Source organism: Scardinius erythrophthalmus (assembly GCF_964197995.2).
Source record: "Scardinius erythrophthalmus genome assembly, chromosome: 9".
Taxonomy (NCBI): Eukaryota; Metazoa; Chordata; class Actinopteri; order Cypriniformes; family Leuciscidae; genus Scardinius; species Scardinius erythrophthalmus.
Window position 1 is genome coordinate 45,195,229 of NC_138229.1, and position 22,033 is coordinate 45,217,261.

Sequence of the window (22,033 nt, forward strand, 5' to 3'; positions counted from 1 at the left end):
GCTAAAACTCAGTTCAGAAGGGTTTGGAATATGGCATAAAACATTTGCGAATAAAGCAGTGTTTCCATCACATGTGTTCAAGAGAACAAAAGCATCACTTCCTGGGAAACTGGCTCAAAATATCAGTAATAAAAGTGTAAGTTTCTGTGATGTGGCTGTTTTTCCCTCCATCATAAACGAGTGTGTCTCCGAGCGTCAGACGAAACACCAATGCTGTCGTGTTCTCCTGCGTTCGGATGCTGGTGTTCGGGAACACACTCGTGTGAGAGACGCTTCTGGAGGGAGTTACACCAGATCATTCTGATCACACACTTCGACTCCGGCGTTTCAGAAACACCAAACCAACATTAGAGATGCTGTGATGCCATTGGTCCACTGGTTAGATCAGTTATCCAATCACAGCTCACGCTGAGCCAAAGTCATGTGAGTTTGAGGAATTTATTCAGCAAATGTGTTTCCATCTTAGTTTATGTGTGTTATCGGATAAAACGAGTATCTGCTTTAATTGCAGGCGTTTGTATGAGCATGTTCAGAACTGATGCACATCTTGGCTGGGTTTTTTTTTATGCGATATCCCAAAATGCACATAAAAGCAGTTTTAGAGGAAACACAGCTAGTGACGTGTTCAGTCCCTGGTTTACTGTGACACAGAGGCACAGTATGAATAAAGCACACACTGACCACAGTATGAATTAGAGTTATGAACTACTGGTGTGTGTTCGGCGCACCTGCAGGGCTTCCAGCAGGTCGTATCCGCTGATGGGCGGCAGTGGAGGCGGGACACGGTCTCCTGAACACGCCAGCAGGAGAGCGGCCTGTTGCTCCGCATCATCCGGAGACACCTGAGGAGGAGGGCCGGCAGGAAGTGATGCGCTCGGGGGAGGCCTGCCACACACACACACACACACACACACGTTTACATCACGAGCTGCAGTGACGGTGGTAGCTCATTTCAAGTAACTCGAGTTATGTAATCAGATTACTTTTTTACTTAGATTACAGATTACTTAGTAACGCATTATTTTTTCAGTTTACAACAAAATATCCAAGTTACTTTCCCACACATTTACTGACTGACAGAAACAAAGTGAAGAGGTGTTGAGTATGATGGTTATTGTAGCTCTAGAATAAATGTGAACATGCATTTACTCGTCTCACTTGCACAGAAACAGAGATGGTCCTCACTGCAGAGCATAAAATCCGGGGGGAGGAGTCGGATACAATCCAACTCCTCCCACCTTACATACCTAAACCTACCAATCTCCACCCCCTGATCCCTAAACCCACCCCTAAACCTACCCATCTCCACCCCTAAACCTACCAATCTCCACCCCTTATATAAGATCCGACTCCTCCCCTCGGATCTTGTGTACTGCATTGAGGTGCTACTGCAGAAACATTCAGTGTTCCTCAAAATGAATAAAAACAGTGAAATGCAATCTCAGAATTTTACTCAAAACTTTTATAATTAACTATATTAAATTACACAAATATACTTTAAGTATTTAATCTCACTTTATTAACCAATGTCTTTGCTGCTGACCTTCAATGATCTAATTCAACCATACTAATAAGCAAAAATGACTTTAGATTAGATTTAGAAATAAGAGTGTTGAACTTCCTTTCCTTGAACTTTTTTGGGAGTAAGGCACTATTGTAATGAAGTAAGGCACTATTGTAATGAAGTAAGGCACTATTGTAATGAAGTAAGGCACTATTGTAATGGAGTAAGGCACTATTGTAATGAAGTAAGGCACTATTGTAATGAAGTAAGGCACTATTGTAATGAAGTAAGGCACTATTGTAATGAAGTAAGGCATTATTGTAATGAAGTAAGGCACTATTGTACTGCATGACTGTTAAAGTAAGTGTCCTGAATACTGGTGCTGAGTGAGAGCTAAGAGGAGGAGGAGGACGTGCCGCTCTGTGATGCTGAGGTAGGCCGGCAGACTGTTCTTCAGGTACGGCCGCGGCGTGACGTCACTGCCGAACGCGTACTGGAAGTGTCCGTCGCGCAGACGATAGGCTTTCCTCCGTGAGACCAGCGCTGTCAGGATATCCTTCAGATGGACCTGCACAAGACAGCCAGAACTCATGAGCACATTCATCACGCTTCACTCTCACTTACAGGATACAGATATTACCGGTCTCGTAGTGGCGCTCCTATTCTGTCTTGTGTTTGATCAGCGTAGTCTTTCTCTTACAGCTGTGTGTGTTCAGCTCTTCCACTAATGCCTGATTTCATTAACAATATTATCACCAAGATCTAATATTAAAATATTATTAACATTAACATAATAGTTTGTTTTATACAGTACAAGCAAATTTGACTTTATGGCTTGTTTATATACAGTTCAATTAATGCATGATGTTTCTAAAGTTAATTGTGTTAAACTAGATTAAGTTTGATGATGAATGTGCTTAAAATGCTCGGGTTGTTTTACTATTTTCATGACAAGTCGGCACAATTCCTCCCTAAACAAAACATGCAAATCACAATGGGGCTAAAAGAGGCTTTATTTTCTGTATGCAAATTAGGGCTGAACGATTAATCGCACTTTACATGTAATCGCACTTAAATCAAGATGGCTTATGGCGATTTTAAAATCGCAAAGGCTGCGATTATTGTTTATGTGCAGCTTGTCAGTGACGTACGGCTCAGTAAACGCTGCTCCATCTGAAAGCACTGTGAGTTTGAGTCACTTATAACATGCATTTGAAAAAGCAACGCGTCATCTTTCCAAAACATGAGAAGCATTTATGAACCTCTTGTCCAATAAAAGACAACATTTAATAACATGCTTTTACTCCAAACTCACTTCATAAGGACAGCTGAGCTCCTCCTTCTGTGAGATGATGTGCTTCTGACACAGAATAAGGCAGTCGTGTGTTTATTAGTCAAGTTTAATCAAAGCGTTTCAGTCTTCTGTTTATTCAGATACAGCGATAGTGATTTCCTGGAATGATGCGCATTACTGTACTTCTGCGGCGGGGCATATTTATCATGTTTGCATGAGAGCGCCCTCTAGCGTTCAGATGGGGCAGTATTTACTACCGATCAGCCGCATAAAATAATCTCAGCCTTTGCCAAATTGCGTGCGGTTTTACTGCGATTAATCGTTCAGCCCTAATGCAAAGTATATATATATATTTTAAGTCCATGAGACGTTTTAGCAAGATCGACCCATGAAGAGCATGAGTTGTTGTAGTTGTTATGAATGCACAAATTGTTATGAATGTAGTTATGCACAAGCTGTTAGGAATGCTCGAGCTGTTAGGAATACATGCAGAGTTATGAATGCATGAGTTGAATGTACAAGCTGTTATGAATGCATGAGTTGTTTTGAATGTACAAGCTGTTATGAATGCATGAGTTGTTTTGAATGTACAAGCTGTTATGAATGCATGAGTTATGAATGCATGAGCTGTTATGAATGCATGCGTTATGAATGCATGAGTTATGAATGCATGCGTTATGAATGCATGCGTTATGAATGCATGAGTTATGAATGCATGAGCTGTTATGAATGCATGAGCTGTTATGAATGCATGCGTTATGAATGCATGCGTTATGAATGCATGCGTTATGAATGCATGAGTTATGAATGCATTAGTTATGAAAGCACGAGCTGTTATGAATGTACAAGCTGTTATTAATGTACGAGGTGTTATGAATGCATGAGCTACAAATATGAGCTGTAATGAATGCAGGAACTGTTATGAATGTAGTTCTTATGAATGTAGTTATGAATGCATGAGCTGTTATGAATGCACAAGTTATGAATAGATGAGTTATGACTCACAAGCTGTTATTAATATATGATTTATGAATTTAGTTGTGATGAATGCATGAGATGTTATGAATGTAGTTCTTATGAATGTAGTTATGGATCTACGAGTTATGAATGCATGATTTACAAATGTACGAGCCCTAATGAATCACTGAGTTGTTATGAATCTACAAGCTGTTATGAATGTACGAGCTATGAATTCATGAGTTATGAATGCACGAGCTGTTATGAATGTAGTTGTTATGAATGCACAAGCTTTATGAATGTGCGAGTTATGAATGCATGAGTTGTTATAAATGCATGAGCTGTTACAAATCTATGATTTATGAATGCACGAGCTGTTATGAATGTAGTTATGAATGTAGTTATGAATGCACAAGCTGTTATGTAGTTATTGAATGCATGAGCTACTATGAATGCATGAGCTGTTATGAATCTACGAGTTATGAATGCACAAGCTGTTATGAATGTAGTTATTAATGCACAAGCTGTTATGAATGTAGTTATGAATGCACAAGTTGTTATGAATGTAGTTATGAATCCATGAGCTGTTACGAATGTAGTTATGAATGCATGAGATGTTATGAATGTAGTTATGAATGCATGAGCTGTAATGAATGTAGTTGTTATGAATGCACAAGCTGTTATGAATGTAGTTATGAATCCATGAGCTGTTACGAATGTAGTTATGAATGCATGAGCTGTTATGAATGTAGCTGTTATGAATACATCAACTGTTATGAATCTATGAGTTATGAATGCATGAGCTGTTATGAATGTAGTTATGAATCCATGAGCTGTTACGAATGTAGTTATGAATGCATGAGCTGTTATGAATGTAGCTGTTATGAATACATCAACTGTTATGAATCTACGAGTTATGAATGCATGAGCTATTATGAATCTACGAGTTATGAAAGCATGAGCTGTTATGAATGTAGCTGTTATGAATGCATCAACTGTTATGAATCTACGAGTTATGAATGCACAAGCTATGATGAATGTAGTTGTGATGAATGCATGAGTTGTTATGAATCTACGAGCTGTTATGAATGTATGAGCGGTTATAAATATACAAGTTGTTATGAATGCATGAGTTATGAATGCAGGAGCTGTTATGACTGCTGACCTCCAGAGCACACAGCAGGCTGCTGACGGCGTCCTCGCTCACGTTGTCCAGGCCCATCTCGAAGGCGCTGACCATCATGCGCGCCTCCATCTGTCCTCTAGTGGGCAGCAGCAGCGTCTGTGCGCTGAGCCGTAGCTCATCGTCCTCCGCCTCCCGAGGGCTGAACGCCTGCGCCGCCTGCAGGGGGTTCTGGGGCTGGAAGCGGTGCTGCGACACACACACACAGACCACGCTTACAGCGACACACACAGACCACGTTTACTGCGACAAGACTACTCTAGACCAGCAAAAATTCTCGTCCTCATGACTATAGCGCCAAAGCACATCATGATACGTATATACAGTACAGTAATACACCACTGTGATAACATCTGCTGCTTTAAGACACACTTCAGTATTATCAGTTTGGCAGCACCGACACTCTGGAAGCTCATTTCTGACACAGAACAAAAAAATAACGGCAATTGCAACTCAAATAATTATTTTTTGAGTTTATATCTAGCCACTCCAACTTTTTTCCTCATGGTTCCGATTTTATATCTCGTTATTCTGACTTTTTTCTCGCGATTCCGAGTTTATATGTCGTTATTCCAACTTTTTTCCTCATTGTTTCGATTTTATATCTTGTTATTCCGACTTTTTTCTCATGATTCCGAATTTATATCTCGTTATTCAGACTTTTTTCCTCATGGTTCCGATTTTATATCTCGTTATTCAGACTTTTTTCCTCATGGTTCCAATTTTATATCTCGTTATTCCGACTTTTTTCTCACGATTCCGAGTTTATATCTCGTTATTCAGACTTTTTTCCTCATGGTTCCGATTTTATATCTAGCCATTCCGACTTTTTTCCTCATGGTTCAGATTTTATTATTCAGACTTTTTCCGACTTTTTTCTTGTGATTCTGAGTTTTTATCTCGTTATTCCAACTTTTCTCTTGATTGCGAGTTTATATCTCGCAATTCTGCCTTTACACCTCGCAAATACGGCAGAAACAAGCTTCCATAGCTCTCAGATGAGAACAAAACTTGATCTGAATAACAACACAATCATCTTCTGTAGAGCTGCTTTACAGCTAAAATAGAATTTGTCTCAAAAGCCGGGTTTGCACCGCAGGAACTTTCCCCAGGAACTAGGGACTTTGGGCTGGGACTCGGTGTAAAGGGTCTAAATGAAGTTCCGGGTAAATATTTTCCCCTCTCAAAGTCCCTGCTTTAGTAGTTAGTACTTTTTCAAAGTTCAGGACCTTTCAGGGGTGGGACATGCTAACTGGTTGCGTTCATGCTGTATTTTGATTGGTTAACTCCACGCAGCATTTCATCTGTTGCGGTGCGTGCAGTAACAGTTGTTTGCTATCCGAATCCACAATGGAGTTTAAAAAATACGACCGATGGACCGACGATGAGGTTCAGGCTTTATTAAGCTTATATGAGGAGGACGAAATCCAGCGGGAACTGGAAAGTCACACACACAGTCCTACGTCACCGGACTAATTGCCTAATCTTCACGGTACTTTAGACCACGTTGGAAACACAGACAGCAACAGGTTTGGGGGAAAAAGATCCTGGGACAGATTATTCTGGGTAATATAGGTGGAAATGCGGCAATTTTTTATGAAGTTTGCATCATTAACACTGTTATTTTCATATTTATCACTGTGAAGCTGCTTTGAAACAATCTGTATTGTATAAAGCGTTAAAGAAATAAAGCTGACGTTACTATTTTTAATTGAATTTATCTGTAAGAGTAGTTTTTATAAAGTTACAGTAACTTTAGTACTACAGGCAATAAAAGACAGAATCATCGAAAATAAGAGGAAATAAAAAGCCACATTACGTTCAGGCAGATATTAGAGTAAATATGAGCTTAACTGTCATGAGAATAAACTCACATTGCACCAAATCATGAGGGTTCAACTCCTTAATGCACAATATCATTTCTTTTTAACTAAGTGAGACCTATATTTGTGAATATGATGATGATGTGAGTGAGAAAACAGAACTAACATCGAATTTCTGCCAAACGGAGGGAAACTTCTTCTTGCCTCGGTTGGGTTTGCCTGGTTTAGATGCGGATCCGCCAGTCCACTGCAGCGCCCCCGCGCCCTCTGCACACACACACACACGTCAGCCACACACACACACACACAGTAAACCCCTGCTTAGCCAGTAGACGTGCGAGTGCTGGAGTACCTGAGGTGGAGACGATGATCTGGCAGCGGGTGAGAATGGCCAGGAGGAAGTCATTGTGCACATGGACTGTGGAGGGAAACACACGAGCGTGAGCTGCAGTCGATGAGGTCAGCACGAGCCCTGCAGGCGTGACACACGCGTGACCTTACCGTGGTCCTGCATGACCTTACTGTGGTCCTGCGTGACCTTACCGTGGTCCTGGGCCAGCAGACGCCGGGCCTCCGTGTCAAACTCCTCCTTGCTGATCTTCTGCTTGAACCACAGCTTCAGATTGGCCCAGTAACTGTGAACGAGAGCAGCTCATGAACACACACGCAGAGAAACATCAGTGTGAACGGACACACACACACACACACACACGCACACACGCAGAAAATCATTAGTGTGAACGGACCAGCAGACACACACACACACACACACACACACACACATAAATCAGCAGCAGCTGAACGCACATGATCACCACATGAGAAAATAACCAGGCTTCTATAAATCATAACTGTGACACTCCTCAAAAATATGACATTGTGGACAGTCATTTCAATATTTCAATCTCATAACTTATTGTGTCAATTTGGAATTTATCATATTTCGACACTTTATCTCATAATTATGACTCTTTGTCAAGTATGACTTAGTGTGTCAATTTCAAATCTTTATCTCATAATTATTAGTAAGAAAAATGTAGGCCTATTTTGTCTTTTTATCTCATAATTATGACCTAAAAGTATATCATAAATTCAGCTTTTTTGTCAATTATGACTGTCAAAACTTTTTTTAGCTTATAGTTATGACTTAGAATATCATGATTTTCTCTTTATATCTCAAAATTTTGACTAGTACATTAGAAATTCAACTAGTCATAATTGAGTTAAGTCGCAATATCAATGTGTTATGTTTTAATTTTTAATTAGTTATGATTTGCCAAAGCATGATATAATTCTCTTTATTTATTTGAACACATTAATAAAAGAGTGTACGTAAAATATTGATGTTCTGATTGTATTATTCTGTGTGCTGTGACTCAAAACCAGCACTGCAATCACAGTCAGTTTGACAGATTCAGAGCTGAGGATAATGACAATGTTTTTTAAAAACTAGATTACCATCAAGTGAAGCAGTGAAATTACATTTCCATTAGATCCTCACTCCTCGTTCCTCACTCCTCGTTCCTCACTCCTTGATCCTCACTCCTCGATCCTCACTCTTCGTTCCTCACTCCTCAATCCTCACTCCTCGATCCTCACTCTTTGTTCCTCACTCCTCGTTCCTCACTCCTCAATCCTCACTCCTCGATCCTCACTCCTCGTTCCTCACTCCACGTTCCTCACTCCTTGATCCTCACTCCTCGATCCTCACTCTTCGTTCCTCACTCCTCAATCCTCACTCCTCGATCCTCACTCCTCGTTCCTCACTCCTCGATCCTCACTCCTCGTTCCTCACTCCTCGTTCCTCACTCCTCGATCCTCACTCCTCGATCCTCACTCTTTGTTCCTCACTCCTCGATCCTCACTCCTCGTTCCTCACTCCTCGATCCTCACTCTTCGTTCCTCACTCCTCGATCCTCACTCCTCGTTCCTCACTCCTCGATCCTCACTCTTCGTTCCTCACTCCTCGATCCTCACTCTTCGTTCCTCACTCCTCGATCCTCACTCCTCGTTCCTCACTCCTCGATCCTCACTCCTCGTTCCCAACTCCTCGATCCTCAATCCTCGTTCCTCACTCCTCGATCCTCACTCTTCGTTCCTCACTCCTCGATCCTCACTCCTCGTTCCTCACTCCTCGATCCTCACTCTTCGTTCCTCACTCCTCGATCCTCACTCCTCGATCCTCACTCCTCAATCCTCACTCCTCACTCCTCGTTCCTCACTCCTCAATCCTCAATCCTCGTTCCTCACTCCTCGATCCTCACTCTTCGTTCCTCACTCCTCGATCCTCACTCCTCGTTCCTCACTCCTCGATCCTCACTCTTCGTTCCTCACTTCTCGATCCTCATTCTTCGTTCCTCGATCCTCACTCCTCGATCCTCACTCCTCGTTCCTCACTCCTCGATCCTCACTCCTCGTTCCTCACTCCTCGATCCTCACTCTTCGTTCCTCACTCCTCGATCCTCACTCCTCGTTCCTCACTCCTCGTTCCTCACTCTTCGTTCCTCACTCCTCGATCCTCACTCCTCGATCCTCACTCCTCAATCCTCACTCCTCACTCCTCGTTCCTCACTCCTCAATCCTCAATCCTCAAACCTCACTCCTCACTCCTTGTTCCTCACTCCTCGATCCTCACTCCTCGATCCTCACTCCTCGATCCTCACTCCTCAATCCTCACTCTTCGTTCCTCACTCCTCGATCCTCACTCCTCGATCCTCACTCCTCGTTCCTCACTCCTCGTTTCTCACTCCTCGATCCTCACTCTTCGTTCCTCACTCCTCGATCCTCACTCCTCGATCCTCACTCCTCAATCCTCACTCCTCACTCCTCGTTCCTCACTCCTCAATCCTCAATCCTCAATCCTCACTCCTCACTCCTTGTTCCTCACTCCTCGTTCCTCACTCCTCGATCCTCACTCTTCGTTCCTCACTCCTCGATCCTCACACCTCACTCCTCGATCCTCACTCTTCGTTCCTCACTCCTCAATCCTCACTTCTCACTCCTCACTCCTCGATCCTCACTCCTCACTCCTCGATCCTCACTCCTCGATCCTCACTCCTCGATCCTCACTCCTCGTTCCTCACTCCTCGATCCTCACTCCTCACTCCTCAATCCTCAATCCTCGTTCCTCACTCCTCGATCCTCACTCCTCGATCCTCACTCCTCACTCCTCGATCCTCACTCCTCGATCCTCACTCCTCGATCCTCACTCCTCAATCCTCACTCCTCGATCCTCACTCCTCGATCCTCACTTCTCGATCCTCACTCCTCAATTCTCACTCCTCACTCCTCGATCCTCACTCCTCACTCCTCACTCCTCGATCCTCACTCCTCGATCCTCACTCCTCGATCCTCACTCTTCGTTCCTCACTCCTCGATCCTCACTCCTCGATCCTCACTCCTCGATCCTCACTCTTCGTTCCTCACTCCTCGATCCTCACTCCTCGATCCTCACTCCTTGTTTCTCACTCTTCGTTCCTCACTCCTCGATCCTCACTCCTCGATCCTCACTCCTCGATCCTCACTCCTCACTCCTCGATCCTCACTCTTCGTTCCTCACTCCTCGATCCTCACTCCTCGTTCCTCACTCTTCATTCCTCACTCCTCGATCCTCACTCCTCACTCCTCGATCCTCACTCCTCGATCCTCACTCCTCGATCCTCGATCCTCACTCCTCGATCCTCACTCTTCGTTCCTCACTCCTCGATCCTCACTCCTCACTCCTCACTCCTTGATCCTCACTCCTCGTTCCTCACTCCTCGTTCCTCACTCCTCAATCCTCACTCCTTGATCCTCAATCCTCACTCCTCGATCCTCACTCTTCGTTCCTCACTCTTCGTTCCTCACTCTTCGTTCCTCACTCTTCGTTCCTCACTCGTCGATCCTCACTCCTCGATCCTCACTCCTCGATCCTCACTCTTCGTTCCTCACTCTTCGTTCCTCACTCTTCGTTCCTCACTCCTTGATCCTCACTCCTCGATCCTCACTCTTCGTTCCTCATTCGTCGATCCTCACTCCTCGATCCTCACTCCTCGTTCCTCACTCTTCATTCCTCACTCCTCGATCCTCACTCTTCGTTCCTCACTCCTCGATCCTCGTTCCTCACTCCTCACTCCTCGATCCTCACTCCTCGATCCTCACTCCTCGATCCTCACTCTTCGTTCCTCACTCTTCGTTCCTCACTCCTCGATCCTCACTCCTCACTCCTCGATCCTCACTCCTCGATCCTCACTCTTCGTTCCTCACTCTTCGTTCCTCACTCCTCGATCCTCACTCCTCGATCCTCACTCCTCGATCCTCACTCTTCGTTCCTCACTCCTCGATCCTCACTCCTCGATCCTCACTCCTCGTTTCTCACTCTTCGTTCCTCACTCCTCGATCCTCACTCCTCGATCCTCACTCCTCGATCCTCACTCCTCACTCCTCGATCCTCACTCTTCGTTCCTCACTCCTCGATCCTCACTCCTCGTTCCTCACTCTTCGTTCCTCACTCCTCGATCCTCACTCTTCGTTCCTCACTCCTCGATCCTCACTCCTCGTTTCTCACTCCTCGTTCCTCACTCCGCACTCCTCGATCCTCACTCCTCGATCCTCACTCCTCGATCCTCACTCTTCGTTCCTCACTCATCGATCCTCACTCCTCACTCCTCGATCCTCACTCCTCGATCCTCACTCTTCGTTCCTCACTCTTCGTTCCTCACTCCTCGATCCTCACTCCTCAATCCTCACTCCTCGATCCTCACTCTTCGTTCCTCACTCCTCGATCCTCACTCCTCGATCCTCACTCCTCGTTTCTCACTCTTCGTTCCTCACTCCTCGATCCTCACTCCTCACTCCTCGATCCTCACTCCTCACTCCTCGATCCTCACTCTTCGTTCCTCACTCTTCGTTCCTCACTCGTCGATCCTCACTCCTCGATCCTCACTCCTCGATCCTCACTCTTCGTTCCTCACTCTTCGTTCCTCACTCCTTGATCCTCACTCCTCGATCCTCACTCCTCGTTCCTCACTCTTCGTTCCTCACTCCTCGATCCTCACTCTTCGTTCCTCACTCCTCGATCCTCACTCCTCGTTCCTCACTCCTCGTTCCTCACTCCTCACTCCTCGATCCTCACTCCTCGATCCTCACTCCTCGATCCTCACTCTTCGTTCCTCACTCTTCGTTCCTCACTCGTCGATCCTCACTCCTCACTCCTCGATCCTCACTCCTCGATCCTCACTCTTCGTTCCTCACTCTTCGTTCCTCACTCGTCGATCCTCACTCCTCGATCCTCACTCCTCGATCCTCACTCTTGTTCCTCACTCCTCGATCCTCACTCCTCGATCCTCACTCCTCGTTTCTCACTCTTCGTTCCTCACTCCTCGATCCTCACTCCTCGATCCTCACTCCTCGATCCTCACTCCTCACTCCTCGATCCTCACTCCTCGATCCTCACTCCTCACTCCTCGATCCTCACTCTTCGTTCCTCACTCCTCAATCCTCACTCCTCGATCCTTACTCCTCGAGCTGCAATTAGAGAATTGAGATGTCCTTCAAGGTGGCTAAGCTCGATCAGTTTCCGGGTCATAGGATGGAGGACGGAAGAGCGAGGAAACGAGGAAACGAGGAAGGATATTCAGATTCAGATTCTTGTTATTGTCATTGTAAGAGAGTACAACATCTCAGCTAACATCTCAGTTAGCTGGTTGATTTCATGGTAGTGTTTAGTGTAGTGATGGCCTTTGGGTAAAAACTGTTCAACAATCTAGTGGAGCGTGCTTTAAGTGTTCTGTATCGTCTGCCTGAGTGCAGAAGGTCAAAGAGATGGTGGACAGGGTGGGAAGAGTCTTTCAGTATATTTGTTCTTTTCTGAAGGCAGCGGGAGGTGAAGATGTCTTCCAAAGCTGGTAGGTGTGTGTTGGTTATTTTCTGGGCAGCTTTGATTACCCTCTGCAGTGCCTTTTTGTCAGTTGCAAAGCTGCTGCTGTACCACACCAGAATGTTGTAGGTCAAGACATTCTCTATGGAACAACGATAGAAGGATATTAGCAGATGTTGTGATAGATTGACCTTACTGAGAACTCCCAGGAAGTGTAGTCGCTGCTGTGCCTTCCTGATCAAGCAGTTGGAGTTGTGTTTCCACGTGAGGTTCTCCGAGATGTACATGCCCAGAAAATTAAATGTTGACACCCTCTCCACAACACCCCCATTTATCACCAGAGGCTGGTACCCCTCCTTCTTCCTCCTAAAGTCAACAATGAGCTCTTTTGTCTTTTTAGTGTTTAAAGCAAAGTTATTAACTGCACAACAGTCTGTTAACCTCTGGACCTCCTCCCTGTAAGCCGTCTCGTCTCCCCTGCTGATCAGACCAACCACTGTTGTGTCATCAGCAAATTTGATGATGACATTGGTGTTGTGGGTGGGTGTGCAGTCATGGGTATTTAGAGAGTACAGGAAGGGACTCAAAACACAGCCTTGTGGAGCACCTATACTGAGGGACAGGGAAAAGGAGTGGTGGGGGCCAATCTTGACAGACTTTGGTCGGTTTGTTAAAAAGTCCCTTATCCATAGGCAGATGTTATGATCAAGGCCTAGGTTGGTCATCTTGTGGAACAGTCTGCTTGGAAGGATGGTATTGAATGCAGAACTGTAGTCCACAAATAACAGCCTTGCGTATGTTCCGGGTTGTTCCAGATGTTGCAGGACAGTGTGGAGGGCAGTGGAGATGGCATCGTCCCAAGATCTGTTGGCTCGGTAAGCATATTGATAAGTGTCCAGAATGATTGGTCAAGTCAAGTCAAGTCATCTTCATTTATATAGCGCTTTTAACAATGTAGATTGTCTCAAAGCAGCTTTACAGAGATAAGCGTATAATTTAAGGTAACAGAGATTGTTTCGGCTTTACAGCAGAGTTAAGTTATTTCCATCTAAAGTTAGTTTTAATTGATTTGGTTCCGTCGCAATGATCATTTGTTATTAAATTAGGGGCCGCTAAGACGACACCATTCTCTCTACACAGACTTTAAACGCGAACCTGTGAGAAACGCTGATGGCGGTCACATGCGCATTTAGAATGGGTTCTATAGTTATGTGCGTTAGAATATACGCAGGTTTGGAATTCCCTACAAGCCAAGCCTAAACAAAATACTTGTCTTTCCTTATAAATTTTGATAAGGAATTTTATTTTATTTGTTGCTTTGGGGTAGGACCGCAAGACGAATTTTCCCGACAACGCCTTATCTGTAGAGTGGTAGTGGGATCCTCCATAGGGAGAGACTAGTTGGCACTTCAGCACTGCGTTGTCATCGGTCCAGGTGAAGGTCCTTCGTCAGATCTGGATACGGCCTGGATCCGGCAGGCTGCAGGAAAAACCTTGGGATAAACACAGACACTAAAATTAGCGTAGATGCCATTCTTCTCGTGATGTAACGAGTACATCAGGATTTTTGGGAAGTGTTCCCGGTTCCGGCTGACCTAATCTATGCAGCATAACATTAAATTATAGAAGTCTATAATGTATTATGTGAAAGCTAGGTCAAAGAGATGTGTCTTTAATCTGGCTTTGAACTGACAGAGTGTGTCTGCTTCCCGGACAATGGTAGGAAGACTGTTCCAGAGTTTTGGTGCTAAATAGGAAAAGGATCTACCGCCAGCAGTCGATTTTGATATTCTAGGTATAATCAACTGGCCGGAATTTTGAGATCGTAATAGACGTGACGGACTATAATGCGTTAAGAGCTCGCTCAAGTACTGCGGAGCTAAACCATTCAGTGCTTTGTAAGTAATCAGCAATATTTTAAAATTTATGCGATGTTTAATAGGGAGCCAGTGCAGTTTTGACAGAACCGGGCTAATATGGTCATACTTCCTGGTTCTGGTAAGAACTCGAGCTGCTGCGTTTTGGACCAGCTGTAGTTTGTTTATTAAGCGTGCAGGGCAACCACCCAGTAGAGCATTACAATAATCTAGCCTTGAGGTCATGAACGCATGAACTAATTTTTCCGCATTTGTCAATGAGAGCATATGACGTAATTTAGATATATTTTTAAGATGGAAAAATGCAGTTTTACAGATACTAGACACGTGACTTTCAAATGAAAGATTGGTATCAAAGAGCACACCCAGGTTCCTAACCGACGACGAAGACTTAACAGAGCAGCCATCAAGTGTTAGACAGTATTCTAGATTATTACGTGAGGAAGTTTTTTGTCCAATAATTAGAAACTCTGTTTTTTCAGAATTTAGAAGTAGGAAATTACAAGTCATCCAATTTTTTATATCCGCTATGCATTCCGTTAATTTTGTGAATTGATAAGTTTCGTTAGGTTTTGAAGAAATATAGAGCTGAGTATCGTCAGCATAACAGTGAAAGCTAATTCCATGTTTCCTAATGATATCTCCTAAGGGTAGCATGTACAGAGTGAACAGCAGCGGTCCTAATACTGAGCCTTGTGGTACGCCATACTTAACCTGTGATCGATGAGACATCTCATCATTTACTGCTACAAACTGATAACGGTCAGATAAGTATGATTTAAACCATGCTAGTGCATTTCCTGTAATGCCAACATAATGTTCTAATCTATTTAAAAGAACGTTGTGGTCGATGGTGTCAAATGCAGCGCTAAGATCGAGTAACACTAATAGAGAGATACAACCACGATCGGATGATAAGAGCAAATCATTTGTGACTCTAACGAGAGCTGTTTCGGTACTATGGTACGGTCTAAATCCGGACTGGAAATCCTCGCAGATATCATTTCTTTCAAGAAAGGAACACAGTTGTGAGGATACTGCCTTTTCTAATATCTTTGACAGAAAAGGTAGATTCGAGATCGGCCTGTAATTGACTAATTCTGAAGGATCAAGTTGCGTTTTTTTTAACAAGCGGTTTAATCAAAGCCAGCTTAAAGTTTTTTGGTACGTATCCTAGAGACAAAGACGAATTAATGATATTAAGAAGAGGATCTATGACCTCTGGAAGTATTTCTTTCAGTAGCTTAGTCGGTATAGGGTCTAACATACATGTTGTAGATTTAGATGATTTAATGAGTTTAGTAAATTCTTCCTCTCCTATAGCAACGAATGAATCAAATTTTTCCTCCGGGAGACTACAATGCACTGCCTGATGCGATACTGTAGTAGACGGTTGCATAGTTATAATTTTGTCCCTGATATTATCAATCTTATAAGTGAAGAAGTTCATAAAGTCATTACTGCTGTGTTGCTTGGAAACTTCGGTGCTTGAAGCTTTATTTTTCGTTAGTTTAGCCACCGTTTCAAATAAATACCTAGGATTATGTTTATTTTCTTCTAATAGGGTTGAAAAATAAGCAGATCTAGCAGCTTTTAAAGCCTCTCTGTAAGTAATTGAGCTCTCTTTCCATGAAATGCGAAATGCGAAGAGGTAGAGGGTAGAGGAGCCTTGATGTTCTTCAGCATCAGTCTCTCCAAACACTTCATGATAATGGGTGTCAATGCCACAGGTCTGTAGTCACTGAGGACCGTTATTACAGTCTGTTTGGGTAGTGGTACAATTTAGAAGCACCCATGGTAAAAACGAACCATTAAAAGAACCAGTATTAAAAAATACTTTTAAATATTAAATTAAAATCGACAGTTGGTGGCGGTGAGTCACTCTCTTTAAGAGTGAGTATTCAGTTGCGTTCTAGACGGTGGGACTAAACACAAGTGTTTTCCACATACCATTCAAATTAAAAAGAATAACTTGTAAGAGGCACGAAACATCTTTTAGCGTTAGATAAGTGCCTATTACCAACATAATCCAATCTGAATTTAATTAATACATTGTTAGACCAGACCTTATTGTTTTATATATATAAATATAGGTTATATGTGTTTGCGCACATGATATCAGGAAGCAAATTAATACACACATAATGACAGGAGGGTGACAGGGTGTGTAAATCGTGTTACTCCTCCCACTTCTGAAAGTTTTACTGAGATATCTTATCCCGTGCTAATTGGCCATTATTATTACAGACATCCTGTGGTAAAATTACATTACTCCATCTACCCTTGTAAAGCTAATCCTGACTGAATAGGGCTTTAGTCAGGGAAAAAAAGGTTGTCACTGAACATTTTTTTGTCATAGTTTTCATTAACGAAATTAACACTGCTACCAAATCTCTTACTAAAAAGCTTTCCGGCATCAGGCTTTTGAAAATTGAGGAAATCACCCTCATCCACTCAATCAGAGTGTTTTCTAATGGCAGAAACCAAATCAATTATGATACTCAGTAGATGTGCTTCAAGTTAAATCCTTCTTGACTGAAACTTTAAAGAATGCATGAAAACTGTATTGTTTATCATTTTAGCTATTACAATCTTCTAAATCATTATATGTGAAATATATGCATCACATCACTTTTGTGTTTACTATCAACGTTTTGTGTTCACTATCAACATGTGGATGAAAGTATTCATTACTGTCATTATTTACATTAAGCTAAGATGCTGTTTGATTGTTCCTCAAGTGTACCGTACTGTAAAAAAAGTCTAATGTTCACAATATCTGAACATGAATTAGCTTTTCACCAATATTAACACAACATAATTTAACATGTGGAATGCACATTTTGTAATTATTTATAAATATTTATCAGAAATGCCCATGTGGATACAGTGTCAATAATAAGAATCAGACACAGACTAGTGGAACATTATTAAAGTGTAGTGCAGAATCAAACTAACTCAACGTTTACTGACAGATTGATGTGGAATGACAATGCAAATAAACATGTAGTGATTTTGTTCCCTTACGAGAACGTTCTCTCGTACTGCGTTGCAAACGCTGTGGGAAAACTCCTTTTCTCAAGAATATTGAAGCCTTTATTTTAAAACGCATTGCAGCTGCACAGCGAGAGCATCATAGCTCGCACAAGCGAGCTGATTGGCTGTGCTGCAGCAACTGCACGAACCTATGGCGAGTGAGCAGGAGCGCGCGATCCAACGGGAGCGCTTGGCGCCCCGGCCAGACTCAAGAGCGCCAACATGGACGTGGCAGGAGAGTATAAATTGAGAGAAAACTCGCCATATGACAGGTCTATTCTCCTTTAGCTCTGAGACTTACCTCGTCGCTGATTTCTCTGGATTAGGAAGCCGCTCGCCGTAGAACAGCCCCTCAGCGGAAAAGCTTCAGCGCCCAGCTAAGCGTTTCCCTGTGGCATTCGGCGAGTATCTTTTATATACGCTTTTCTAAAAGAGCAGAGCACGTTGCTGCAAATGCCGCTCCCCATCTGCGAATCCTGCGGGATTCCCCTGCATGTGTCAGACCGACACACGCAGTGCGCTGTCTGTCTCGGCCATGAGCACGCCGAGGCAGCACTCACTAAATGCGGCTGTCATCATTGTGATAGCATGCCTGTTGCAGTCCTCCGATCCAGACTCACTCACGCTACTTCAGAGAGTGAACTCGCCCATCTTCCGTCTTCAGCGCCCCACGAGCCCTGTAGGAAGAAGCGACGCGATGAGGATCCCTGAACGCGGTGATTTCAGCGCATGCTCGCCAGGTCCTTCCTCGCGTGCCTCGCCTACACCTGGATCTGACTCATCTCCGGTTCTGTTCACAAGAAGCAACCAATGCCCCTCTCTTGAAGCGGCGGGACTCATTTATTTTGCCGGATCTGCTGAGGAACTGGATGACACAGTTTCAGTGGTGGCATCTGAGGGTGAGGATTGGTCGGGCTCCGCGGACCCCGCCCCTCCCTCTCAGTGTGATCGTTTTGACACCAGAGCGAGCATTGACGCTGAGCTTCTCTGTGTCATGTCTCGTGCTGTCGACGAGCTGGGTCTTGATTGGCTTTCCCCAGCTGAACCCGCTAGAAGCCGCCTTGACGAGTGGTACCAGCCGGGGCGCCAACAGGCCCCTCGCCAGCACGCCGCTCCATTTCTCCCCGAGGTCCACGGGGAGCTCACAAAAAGCTGGCGCGTGCCCTTTTCAGGGCGAACGTGCTCTTCTTCCTCTACTCTGCTCTCCACTGTCCACTGCACTGAGGAAAAGGGTTATGTGACGCTCCCATCACTTGAAGAAGCGGTCGCCGCGCATTTGTGCCCTCCCACTGCAGGAAGTTGGAGGACCAAAACGACGCACCTGTCCAAGCCGTGCAGGACTACTTCGGCTATGGCCAGCCGTGCATATTCCGCCACCGGTCAAGCTGCATCTGCACTTCACGCCATGGCGATCCTTCAGGTGTTCCAGGTTAAGCTCCGTGCTATGGATGAGTCAGGACCTGAACCGGACGCCTTCAAGGACCTCTGCAGTGCTACAGACTTGGCGCTACGGGCGGCTGGAGCAGTATTAAATGCAGAACATGGGCCCGTCATCTGTCACGCACCCCTGCACCCAAACGCTGTTTTAACAGCAACCTACAAAAAACACAAATCGAGCAAAACCTCTCACATAAACCCATGTGGGTTCGGGCCCCCGAGTCTGGGCGTTCCCCCGTCATATATGATCTTACCTCTGGCTCATTGGGCTCTGGCTTGGCAGGCCATTCCCGGAGTTTCATATTGGGTAATAAACATTATAAAGCACGGCTACTTGCTTCAGTTTGCCAGCAGACCACCGCGCTTTCGTGCTGTTATCCAAACCTCGGTAAGGAGCGCCATAGCTCATGTCCTCCACACCAAAGTATCATGTCTGCTAGCGAAAGGGGCTATCAAGATAGTCCCTGCATCACAAAGCGAGCACGTTTTACAGCCGTTATTTTCTCGTTCTGAAGAAAGACGGCGGCTTGAGACCCATTTTAGATCTCAGACATCTGAACAAGGCCCTCATGACACGGCCATTCAGAATGCTTACAACCGGACACATCCTAGCGCAAATTCGCCCAGGTTCTTTTCAGTCGATCTAAAAGACGCTTACTTTCACATCCAAGTGAACCTCCACCACAGGCCATTCTTGTGATTCGCCTTCGAGGGGCAGACATATCAATACACAGTTCTACCATTTGGACTGGCGCTAGCGCCTCGTACATTCACGAAGTGCATGGATGCAGCTCTCTCCCCCCTGAGACAGCGGGAAATGCCCATTCTGAACTACCTCGACGACTGGCTCATACTGACTCAGTCAGAGGCGGAGTCCCATACTCACAAAGCCTGGCTCCTCAGCCATCTAGAATGCCTCCGGCTCAGAGTAAACTTTTCCAAGAGTATACTGTCCCCCAGCCAACGTATCACGTTCCTGGGAACAGTTCTCAACTCCATACTTATGAGAGCATGGCCCACAACGGACTGGGCTCTATCAATTCAGCGGATCACTGCGTCGTTCAAAGAGGGCTCCTATGTACCCCTCCGAACGTTTCAGAGGGTCTTGGGCCTTATGGCTTCGGCATCATCAGTACTCCAACTAGGCCTACTGCGTATGCGACCTCTTAAGCTGTGGCTAACACCTCAAGTACCACCCCATGCATGGCGCTCAGGCCTCATGAATATCAGGGTGGACCAGTGCTGTATCAAAGCTCTGGACCCCTGGAAGAACACCAGCTGGTTACAGCAGGGTGTGAGCATGGGTTTGGTCTCAGAGCGGAGGGTCATTTCAACAGACGCTTCCAACTCCGGTTGGGGTGCCCTGTACGAGGGCAGGCCTGCCTCCGGCCTCTGGTCGAGCTCGGAGAAACGCCTACACATCAACTGCCTCGAGATGAGAGTGGTTTTTCTAGCCCTAAAAACCTTACTCCCATATCTGGCGGGACACCACGTCTTGGTCCGTACGGACAACATGTCAGTGGTCTCATACATAAATCGCCAGGGCGGCCTCAGGTCCCGCAACCTGTTCGCCATAGCCACACAGTTACTGCTATGGGCTCAAACCAACCTGCGCTCACTCAGGGCAGCTCACGTGCCGGGCACGATGAACATAGGAGCAGACATGCTTTCTCGGGGCATTTTTCCCCCGAAAGAATGGTCACTCCAACCCCAGACAGTTCGCTTCTCCTGTTATGGGAGGTCTTCGGGAAGGCAGAAGTAGACCTCTTTGCCTCAGAAGACAACTGTCACTGCCCAATCTTCTTTTCAAAGAGCAGGGATGCGCTGGCCCACGAGTGGCCCAGCCTCCCCCTTTATACTTTTCCCCCGGTCTCGATGCTCCCCCAAGTCATCGAACGGATCAGCAACACCAATTGCGCAGTCCTCCTTGTAGCCCCCCTCTGGCGAACCCAGATTTGGTTCCCAGAGCTGATGTCTGCGATAGCTCCGTGGCCAATCCCGCTGAGGAGCGACCTCCTCATGCAGGCAAACAGGACTATTTGGCACCCCCGTCCCGACTTGTGGGCCCTCCCTGTATGGCCACTCACCGGGTACCCCAGGACCTCCCAGAAGGTGTCCTGAATACCATTTATGGAGGCTAGAGCTCCGTCTACTAGACGCCTCTACCACCTTAAATGGTCAGTGTTCTCCAGCTGGTGTTTAGCTCGGAACCTCGACCCACACACTTGTGAAGTACCAACAGTACTTTCCTTTCTCCAAGAGCTGTTGGACGCGGGACGCTCCCCCTCCACGCTCAAAGTATATGTGGCAGCTATCGCAGCCTTCCATGTGCAGGTGGCCGGCTCTTCTTTAGGTAAAAGCAACCTCATCATTCGCTTCCTTAAAGGAGCCAGAAGGCTTAACCCGCCCCGGCCACCTTCAGTGCTGGCCTGGGACCTTTCTCTGGTTCTACGAGCTCTTAAGGGCCCCCTCTTCGAGACACTTCTGTCGGCTGATCTAAGATCCCTCTCTCTTAAAACCGCTCTGCTGTTAGCACTGGCATCAGTAAAAGAGTGGGGGACTAACAAGTGCTCTCCACGAGCGCTTCCTGTCTTGAGTTTGGACCTAATGTCTCCAAAGTCTTCCTTAAACCAAGACACGGATATGTACCAAAGGTGCTCTCAACACCGTTCAGAGCCCAAGTTATCTCTCTATCAGCTCTCCCAGTTTCGGGAGAAGATAGTGATGCTCTCACTCTCTGCCCTGTCAGAGCTCTGAGAATATATTTGGAGCATTCGGCCACTTTCAGACAGTCTGAACAGCTCTTTGTCTGTTTTGGGGGGCGCACCAAAGGGCTGCTGGTCACGAAACTCACACTATCCAGATAGATAGTGGATGCTATTGCTCTGGCATACACCTCACTGGGCCTCCCGTGTCCCATAGGTGTAAGAGCTCACGCCACATGAGGCATGGCTTCCTCTTGGGCATGGTCCAGTGGAGTCCCTATTGAAGACATTTGTGCTGCGGCCGGCTGGTCCGCTCTGTCCACATTTGCAAGATTGTATAACCTAGAGGTCCCTGCTCTG

At 45.4% G+C, this 22,033-nt stretch overlaps 2 protein-coding genes across 3 annotated transcripts in view; both read right to left on the bottom strand.

Annotated features, from left to right (window-relative positions):
- LOC308695666 (transcriptional adapter 1-like) overlaps positions 1–9,109 on the bottom strand; it is a gene marked incomplete at its 5' end in the record, with an annotated part of 10,996 nt that extends 1,887 nt beyond the window's left edge. The window contains 7 exons of the mRNA XM_081373845.1: positions 729–885; positions 1,921–2,072; positions 4,921–5,127; positions 6,928–7,028; positions 7,114–7,179; positions 7,263–7,396; positions 9,096–9,109. Of these exons, the coding sequence (XP_081229971.1) occupies positions 729–885; positions 1,921–2,072; positions 4,921–5,127; positions 6,928–7,028; positions 7,114–7,179; positions 7,263–7,396; positions 9,096–9,109 (831 nt within the window). The remainder of the gene's footprint in view (positions 1–728; positions 886–1,920; positions 2,073–4,920; positions 5,128–6,927; positions 7,029–7,113; positions 7,180–7,262; positions 7,397–9,095) is intronic.
- Positions 7,163–22,033, bottom strand: part of LOC308695281 (transcriptional adapter 1) — a 65,011-nt gene continuing 50,140 nt past the window's right edge. The window contains exons 10-11 of one of the 2 annotated variants that reach the window (XR_014030680.1): positions 7,305–7,396; positions 7,163–7,179 (exon numbers count right to left, since the gene is read on the bottom strand). The gene's annotated coding sequence lies outside the window, so the exon portion shown is untranslated. Of the gene's footprint in view, positions 7,180–7,208; positions 7,397–22,033 lie in introns of those variants that run through there. The other variant, XR_014030681.1, reaches the window with a different exon arrangement.